We start from the raw sequence: 9817 nt of genomic DNA, 5'->3' as shown, positions 1-9817 counted from the left end.
TGATTAAGTTTGACTCGTGTTTTCATCAAGGGCGTTGTCCTGCATTTGCGCAAAATGCAGCGTGTCTTTCGATTTTCTGCAAATGTTTACTCTTGTGAGAAGATAAAAAAAAAAAAAAAAACACCTGACTGTTGCCTTTTAACGCTAGCGCTGCATGAACACGCTGCTCACCGTCGCCGAAACCGCACGGTGGGTAAATATTTAAACAAGACGGTTGTTAAGAAAGGCGTCTGTCTCCAAGTGACTTGCTGATAAAGTCTTTTTATAATCCTCCAACTGTTGAAGCTGTTCTCTCAACTGCTCTTCGTCGTGAGCCGAACATCATGAGGCCCATCTCAGGTACAGGTAAGCTCCTCTTTCCCTTTCACTCTTTACCTGAACAAAAACACTTGCCACAAATTTCAAATGAATGCTTGTTTTTGTATAAAAAAAAAAAAAAAAGGAAGTCGCTGACATGCTGTAAAATGGCTGTAAAATGTCTTGTTTGTGCTGTCAACGCCTTCGCAACGCGGCAAGATGTGTACTGTACTGATAATTATGATGATTAGGGAATATGAAATAGTTTACTTTAAGGGGTTTGTTTTAAAGTGGTGTGAAAAATACATGAGACTCGTTACCGTTTGGCGTTCCAGTCAATTGTATTCAACATGACAGTTATTTGTTAACCTTTTGTTAAACATTGCCAGTTTAGTCACCAAGTACCATCCTGCTTATGTCAAAAATTGGTCGTGGCGAATTGTGAGGTAAAGACAGTCAGCAAGAGTAACTTTTTGCATGTTTGTGTCATGTGTTTCCCGTAGGCTGCCAGGATGTGACTGATCTTCCACGGTGAGTAACTTTCGGGTTAAAGACGAGTCAACATGTGGCAGTTCTGCCTTTATCGTGATAATATGCTGATTTTATTTGACACTGGCTGCTCTCATTTCCATCCGATAAAGTTTTGGGGAATCCAGGTTGATGTGATGATGATGATGATGATGATGATTCAAGAGTCTGAGAGCAGCCTCCCACCTCACAGTCAAAATCTGCTTTTATTATTTTTGCTATATCCTGTCGTGTTTTATTGGGTTAATGTTCTCTCGGCCTACTGAGGAGCGATCTCTCAGAGCAGCAGTTTTGAACACTCAGAGCAGCCTTGAAAAATCGGTTTCACCTGAATCAGCTGCTGAGGAATGTAAACAGAGTCGATGTACAAAGTTCCCATCATCAGTGTCAGCTGAACATAAAACCCTGATTAGATATTATTACATGGAAGCTTGGATGGATGCTTACTGTCATGGCTAGGGTCATGCAAGGGTTATTATGTTTACTGTCATGACAAGGGTCATGCAAGGCTTATGCTTAATGTCATGACTAGGGTCATGCAAGAGTTATACTTAGTCATGACTAGGGTCATGCAAGGGTTATGCTTACTGTCATGACCAGGGTCATGCAAGGGTTATGCTTACTGTCATGACCAGGGTCATGCAAGGGTTATGTTTACTGTCATGGCTAGGGTCATGCAAGGGTTGTGCTTACTGTCATGACTAGGGTCATGCAAGGGTTGTGCTTACTGTCATGCAAGGGTTATGCAAGGGTTATGCTTAGTCATGACTAGGGTCATGCAAGGGTTATGCTTACTGTCATGCAAGGGTTATGCTTAGTCATGACAAGGGTCATGCAAGGGTTGTGCTTACTGTCATGACTAGGGTCATGCAAGGGTTATGCTTACTGTCATGCAAGGGTTATGCTTAGTCATGACTAGGATCATGCAAGGGTTATGCTTACTGTCATGCAAGGGTTATGCAAGGGTTATGCTTAGTCATGACTAGGGTCATGCAAGGGTTATGCTTACTGTTAGTTAAGGTCTTATTTGTGTCTGTGTTTTTGGGATCCAACCCCAGATCATAACCTGATCGGATCTGTTACATCTGCTTGTCAAAACATTCTACACTTGAGGACAGAATTTTTAGCCCCCAACGAAGACTTTCATTTTGGATGCTACCTATACCTATAATTTGCTTTCTCTGATCCAAATCAGTTGATGGGTTCTTGAACAGTCGTTGAGGAATAGACATGTTTCCGGTGCAGCGCATTTATGTCCTGTACTATCTAAAGCAGCCATGACTTCTTTTTTTTTCTTTTTTTTCCCACATTTGTGCTGACAGTTTTACCTTCAACCCAAAGGAAGGGATCGATAATCCAGCTCTGGTCATCACTGATGATTTTGGTAAGCTTTCCGTTGGAACGGTCACGTCATGGTCCGCTAACTCGGAAGCAACTTGTTTTGTTAAACGTGTGTCCAGAGTCGGAGCCAAATCCTCTGCCCAAACTCCAGCGTTTGAGGCGCGTGGAGGGGCAGAATTTTGGCTTCTACTTGCAGAGGACCACAGACGAGCAAGGCTTGGAGATCACAGATGTTGACCCCTGGAGCCCAGCTGAGCACAGCGGACTCAAACGGGGCGACCGAGTGTTGGAGGTCAACGATGAATATGTGCTCGATATGGACTTCTTTAAGGTCAGACTTTGGATTTTTTTTTTTTTTTTTGCCCTGAACACAAATGTCAAATCAGCTGTTATAAAAGGCAAGTCATAACAGAAGCCACGAGGCTCATTATTATAGCTGCATTTGTAAGAATTTGCCCCAAAATATCTTTACAGTAGCCTTCTTTATTTGACCATTTATGACTGAAATAAAGAAAAAAGCAAAATTTTTTGAGTAACGCGTTACTTAGTTACCGGCAACACTGGTTACCAGTAATTGAATTTGTGTCGTATTTAACACGTTTATGTCGGTCTATGTGTATGATTAAAATAATAATATTAATAAATAATAATAATAATAATAGTAATAATAATAAAACAAATCGTGCACAATAATTTAAGTTATGTGTAAAATAATGACATCTAGGATGATTCCCCCGTACAAGTTGCATTGCTCATCTGAGGACTGCTTGTGAAATGACAAATTTTATATATTTTGATTGTGGCCGGCTGATTAATTGGTCCGACATTACAATTTTTATTTATTTTTTTTAACTTTACAAAATCATCTCGCGGGCCAGATTAATCCCCTTTGCGGGCCTGATCCGGCCCGCGGGCCGTATGTTTGACACCACTGGCTAAACGGCTGGTTCTCAATAACAAAAATTCCGAATAACCTTGAAAGACATTTTGTGTCCAAAATATGAGGAAACGCCTTCTAACCTGATGCAGGTGTACTTTGACAACACTGCAAACTGCAGCTTTAAAAAAAAAAAGTGTCACGCCGTAATTATCCAACAGGTGGCGAGGAAGATCCAGACGTGCGGCTTACATTTGTTTCTCCTGGTGTTGAGAAGACACGACTATGAGCAGGTACCAGAAATGCAGCTTATCAATTAACATGGTCTGATTTTTACATCTGGCGATTCAAATTGTGGCGATCGTGTTTTGTCCAAATTCAGGCAGTGTGCTCAGGTGTGGACTTACAGAGTCTGGCCACGGCCGCCAAGGGCGGCCATTGCTCTCGACCCAAACTGTGTCACGTCAGCCGGCGCCTGCACTCTGGCCTGGGGATGACCCTGATCTCGCCGGAAGGTACCGGCACAAAATGGAGGTGGAAATTCTCGCTTTGACGTGTCTCAAATATGTGCAGGCCTGAGAGGACATTGCATACTGAGTGTAGAAAATGGCGGCCCAGGAGAAAAAGCCGGAGTGGCCAGCGGAGACAGATTGGTGTGGATGGACGGTGTCGCGACGTCCGGTCTCACGCACGTCTCCGTCAACAGATCAGTAAGCAAATTTTCTTATACGTTCATGACTATATTATACGCTAATTTAGGAATGTGAGCAGCTCAACGTTTGTAAACAATGTGACGCAATTTAAAGGGCGGGGCTTAGCTGGAGGCAAAAACACCTCAGTTGGCGTGTGGTTCTAACATCAGTAAGCACATTTTCACAGAAATTTCACGTCGGAATGGACGCGGAAAACGGCCATTTGAGTGAATATGTGAGTAAACTGACTCCCCACGACCGTGAATGTTACGTTAAAAAGTTAACTCTGACTGATGGGACGATATTTACTGACCCGTACGCACTCACGCACTGGATAGACAATTTAACGGGACTACCCACCGTGTAAATATACCTTCTAGAAAAACTGGGCCTTTATACTAAAGATAAACTGAAGGCCTATAAATCATTACATGTCTACAACTAACTACGTCATGTTCAAAATTTCGAATATAACAACTTGAGCGAGGACTTTTGTGCCGTGCGGTCGCAAGTGCTGCCAAGTCAACGACAGGGACAGAAGACGAGGATAGACGAGGCATGGACCTCTCCTACAAAAATTTTACAACAAGTTATCGGAACCATTGTGGGGGCTTTTGCCTCCACAAAACTGAAACATACAAGCTAACATTTGGTTAGCTTAGCGGTTAGCATTCGCGCATGTAGCATGTAAACACGGACTTTTTGTAAAAAGAATCCCACAAATAATGACTAACTTAAGTCATTTCAATCACAACTAATTCTAGCCCATATCATTGTCCGGGCTGAAGCTGATCGTTAAATCTTACCTGATATGAAGTATGTTTTTCTTTGTCCGCGGCTCTGGCAACCAAAAACACAACAAGGCGACATTTTCTAACAGACAACCAGCGTTGTTTACTTCTAACTGCACTTCCGTTGCCTCCGGCGGTTGTTTTTGCCTCCGGTAAACACCGTGACGTCATCGCGACGTCGGCCATGAAAGGTTCTCTATTCGGTTCTCAGCTGAAGAAGAGCGTCGACTCTGTGACGGTGCTGGTCATTGACGGGGAAAGCGAGTCTCGCTACATGCGGAGGAAGATGGCCATCTTGCCTGTGTTGGCGGGCCACGTTCACCTGCCACACTCGGCAAAGACGATGCATCTGGTCAAAGGGCCTGACGGATATGGTTTCATGCTGAAGCAAGAGAGGTTTCCAGATAAACGACAACCAGGTGAGACATTTGTGATGGGCGGAGTCAAATGAGGAAATGGACAAAAAGTAGCCAGATTATACGATACGATATGAAGATCACGATACGATAATTATCACGATATTGTGGGGAGGTTGGCGATACAAAAGGTCACAATATTGTAATAAAAAATTTGCTTATACAAAAGAACACACGCACATTGTGTTTTTGTACATTACAGCAATGATAGATCTAAAAGAATTATAAATATATATATAAAAAAAGATATAAATATAATCTCTATGTTGAGGCACTAATACGAGCTTTACAATAAATTGATATTTTTTATTATTAATACAATTAATAAATTAATTGACATTCATAAATTAATAATGAATTAAATAAATACAATAAATTTAGTTCCTCCACATATTGACTGTTCACAAGCATATTATCCCCTTCATCTGACCTTTATCGTGGATTTTAAACATAGAAGGGCCAAAACATGCCTTGCAAAAATTAAACTGCATTTAAAAAAAAAAAAATAGCCACCAGTGGGTGCTACAACTGGAGTTGCCATATTAAATATCATTTGTTAAAAAAAAATGTTCAAATGAAGCTCCTCTTGCACAAATAAATGAAAGTACACGTTTGTGATGGCCGTGCAGTTCATGTGCTCCGGGAGGTGGATCAGGGGAGCCCAGCAGAAGAGTCAGGAATGGAAGACGGAGATCTGCTGCTGGCGGTCAACGGAGAACCAGTGGAATTCATGGAGCATGACGACATTGTCAAAATGGTTCGGAAAAGCGGCGAGAGGGTCAGCTTAACTGCTATATCGACACCAGGCAGACGCTTCTTCAGACAGGTAGGTTACAATGCGTTGTGCTTTGCAAAAAAAATAAAATAAAATAGTCATATGTGAATTAGAAACGGACTGCTGCGTTTTGCTTTTCCTGCAGCTGGGGATTTCTCCCCTGTTCTTTCATGATGAATTCATAAACAACCAGGATGACTTCGTGCGAGGTCAGACCGGATTTCAAACGGCACAGGTATCACGTCGGAACGTACAAACGGATCATGAGTATAATGTTGGAAGTCGTAAATATCCGAGTTGAAACTTCCCAGTTCCGACCTCAAAGCGTTCGGGGTGAAAGTAAACAACCAAAAATGGCGGATAGTGATAAATTGTTTTTTTTAATTTTGGTCCTCAAAACTCAATTTGACCTCCAGGAAAATTGCCTTTTTTTGCAATTTTGCTTCATTTATTGTTTGTCAGTGCTTCTCAATTTTTTTTCTGGCCGCCCCCTGAGATGGATAAAAAGGGCTGGATTTTGTTTTATAACTCATTTTCCACCAATGTAATATCAATCAGAATGCTATGTTTAGACTAGTGGGGCTGCATAGAACATGTCAAAAAAATGTGTTTTTTTTTCTGGGGGTGGTTGATATCCTCTTTTAAAGATTCTACACAATATACCCCAAAATGAGAAGTGTTTTTTGTTTAATATACATTTTTTTACATAAGAAGTATTAACAGCCTTTTGCAATGTAGTTCAATATTGTATTATGCCATCTTTGACACATTTCTTCATCTGAAGATTCCACCTGTTCAGGTGATTGGACATGGTTTGGCATCATGCACACCTGTACATACTGTAAAGGAACTACAAACCTCTGAAACAGTTTGCTCACCAAGTCCAAAACTGGGTATTTGCTTGGACTTCTTTAAAAATCCCAATGAACACTATGCAGTCCATCATCGGTAAATTTCAAGTTTAGAACTCTTCCTCGAGCTGGTCGCCGGTTCAAACTGAGCAAATCAAGGGCGAAGGCGCCCAACAACTCGATGAACCACTGAAGGTTCTTGTCCAAGATACTCGGACGCATGACCCCATCATCCGTTGGCCTGTCGAACGCTGTGAAGTCGTCCCGTTTCTTCAGCCAACAAAATCATTTTCGTCCTCCATAATTAATGGTGGGAATAATCGTCGGTCACAGTCAGCATTTTTCTGAGCAGAGGCGATGCCAAAGAGTGAAGATTCTCCCAGGCTCCTAAATCATTCACGTTCATGCCGATGTTTTATCATGTTTGACCAATGTTTACTGTGCTGTGATCCCAACGTTCAACAACTGCTCAAAGTGAAGTCGGAAAACTGAACATTGTGCTTTTACTCTTTTGTGCAGCCTCAAAGATTTGGTGACGCTCTCCTGTGACGGCATCATGGAAATAAAGGAAGCCAATCCACTCAAAGCCGGAGCTGAAGGTTAAAAGAAGTTTTGGCTCAAAACCACGTGAAGTAAATTACCATGCTGGCAGTGGATCAATCTGTTAATAAAGATTTTGTCATACTCTAAAATGTCAGTTGCCTTAATAGACGTTTCAATGTTAAGAAATCTTCAAGTTGTTTTGTCTGCGTTGTTGTCCTATTTTGAAACGTCTGCATTTTAATTTGAAAGGCCGCGCCTTATTTCCGCTTCCTGTTTTCCGTCCTCCGTGCGTTTTTCAGAATCGCAGCGTGCAGTCGTAAATGACGACGTGAGTGTCCATTCTGATTTCATTCCAGTTCTTATTTGTGTTTAGTAAGAAACTATGAGTGTTAATGTCACTTATATGTTCGTTTTTTGGCAAATGTTTGCACTTTATCAGTAGCTGATAGCTAACTGCTAAGTGTGTGGCTGTTAGTTACTTGCTAATATGAGTAATGTAGACCAACCATACAGTACGTTTTCATCGAAAATAGCCTGTAAACATTTATAAATTTGAGTTTATTTGCATTAAGAGTCTAATTTGCTTTTGAATGATAAACAAACGAAACGAAGCACAGACAGTTGCTTTAAACGTGATTATTTTCTTTCCTTGATTTCGCCAGATACTGTAAATGTACAAATACAAAATAAGGCTGCATTTTGAGTTGATTAAATGTTCAAGTTCAACTGAAGACTTGCATTCTCTCTGTAGTGGTTCATCAAACCTAAATAACCAGTTCAGAGGTTGAATCCTCAACAGTCAAGCTAAAAAAAAAACTCATTTCAAGTTCTTTAGATGAAAGAATTCAGAATAAAAAATAAAGAGTCAAACAAATAATTGATTTGTTTAAATGTCACATTTAATTTTGTTAACATTTTCCGGTTGAATCTTTTGAGTAAATTTCACATCTCCAAAATGACAATCATTAAGTGGATACCTAATCATTAACCTTGATTTACAGTTCAAGAGGGAATCATTTCATAGATATACTGTATGTGTATATATACTGCAGATTTATTCAGTATACAGTGCATCGGATTCAAACATCAAACATCATACAAAACATTTTTAAAATAGCAAATGAAACAAATCCAGTGGTTGCAAAATTGTGGTTAGTTTCACACAAAAAAAAAAAAAGGTATGTCAGTTATTACTCAACAATTATTTGAAATGGGTATAATTTGATTCAAGTACTTCATTCCAACACAAAATAACGCAAAAGGGCGTTCATCATGTAAGCGATGGCAAGGGAGAGTAACAACTTGGACCACTGATAGTTGTGTTCATTCCTGAGAAATTTCACTTCACTTTCCAATTAAACACTTGAAAAATGCCTTTAAATGAATACGTCTTTTGAAGGAAGGTAATCGTCTCTCAAGAAACGGTAGTAAGAGAGTGATTGATGGGTAGATTACCTGTTCATGTATATACATTTTGTTGTGTAATTAATACTGCTCTGTATTTTGGCAAAATTACGTCCATGTTCAATTGTGTCTGTCTTTCAGTAAAAGAAGTTCACTTACGGAGAAATTGGACGCCACTATACCACTTCCAGCAAATATACATTCAAGCGGCAGCCATTTAGCCTCAGCATAGACACGACCTCGTTTCATGCGCAATCGGACCTGCTTCGTGTTGCAGCCTTTTGCAAAAGACTTTTCAATCCAGAAGCTGCGAGGCCTCACAGAGACGCCTTCTCAAATTCAATTTGGACGTATCGAGTGACAGGAATGGAAAAAAAAACTGACGGAATAGATTAGATTCTCCTAATTATATTCCAATTTACTGAAATAAACATAATTTTACAAGAATAAAAACGTCACACGTTTGTGTAGCAATATCTACATTCACTTGTTGAAATTATGTCTCTTTCGTAAATGAACGTATCATCTTTGACTTTTTTTCCCTAGTTGGTGTGAGCCTAATTCAGTGGTGCCTTGACTTACAAGTTAATTTGTTCCATGACCACGCTCATAACTCAAATCACTCATATCGGAAATAGAGCTGCCCAGCCTGTCATGAATGGAGATGCCATTAATCTGTTGCATGCCACTAAAAATCTTTTCTTTCTGCTGTGAAATATAAAACATTCATAAAAAAAAAAAAAAAAAAAAAAAGTTTTATAAAGTGTAGTTAGTTAGGCTGAAAGTAACACAAAACTTGGGGAAGCATTAATCCAAAACATCTTTTCTGACTTGTGCGGTGGAAGGACTGAAGTGGACCCGTAACAAAACAAAAAAAAATTGGCCTAGCGCATCTTGGACAAATTGTATGTTGAGGCACTCGTAGTCGTAAGCCCCCGTATCACTATTTGTTTTTTCGTCACCATATATATTTTTTTTTTGTCATTTTAGCACAAGGCTGCAACAAAACTGAAACAATTCGCTTGGCTGACTACTTTCTAATAGGTTTATTTTCCTCTTTTTTTTGTTTTTGTTTTGTAAGTAAGCTAACACCTAGCTAAAGTTGATCGCATTCTGGACTGGAGTCTAATGGCTGCTTGAATTTTGGTTACGTTTGACGGTAAAACTCAATTTACGTCCTTGACACTGGCACTTTGAACACTCTGGGCCATTTGGGGTTAAGAAGTAACTCTTCCTCGTCAAAAGCTAATGTCCTATTATTATTATTATTATTATTATTATGGAGCCAAAACTTGCTAACAG

General features: G+C 40.0%; 1 protein-coding gene across 4 annotated transcripts in view; it reads left to right on the top strand.

The window, feature by feature from the left end:
* Positions 1-148: 148 nt before the first annotated feature.
* The window catches only part of smco4 (single-pass membrane protein with coiled-coil domains 4), a 28244-nt gene continuing 18575 nt past the window's right edge, over positions 149-9817 (top strand). Inside the window, exons 1-12 of one of the 4 annotated variants that reach the window (XM_077541917.1) lie at positions 149-189; positions 286-345; positions 801-828; positions 2148-2209; positions 2286-2497; positions 3265-3336; positions 3426-3558; positions 3617-3753; positions 4738-4945; positions 5572-5768; positions 5863-5952; positions 7088-7439. In XM_077541917.1, coding sequence (XP_077398043.1) covers positions 324-345; positions 801-828; positions 2148-2209; positions 2286-2497; positions 3265-3336; positions 3426-3558; positions 3617-3753; positions 4738-4945; positions 5572-5768; positions 5863-5952; positions 7088-7117 — 1191 coding nt within the window. In that variant the 5' untranslated portion in view covers positions 149-189; positions 286-323 and the 3' untranslated portion in view covers positions 7118-7439. The other 3 variants (XM_077541918.1, XM_077541919.1, XM_077541920.1) reach the window with 3 other exon arrangements.

Source organism: Festucalex cinctus, chromosome 13 (assembly GCF_051991245.1).
Source record: "Festucalex cinctus isolate MCC-2025b chromosome 13, RoL_Fcin_1.0, whole genome shotgun sequence".
Taxonomy (NCBI): Eukaryota; Metazoa; Chordata; class Actinopteri; order Syngnathiformes; family Syngnathidae; genus Festucalex; species Festucalex cinctus.
The sequence above is the reverse complement of the archived record's forward strand: the minus strand, read 5'-3'. Positions and strand labels throughout refer to the sequence as shown.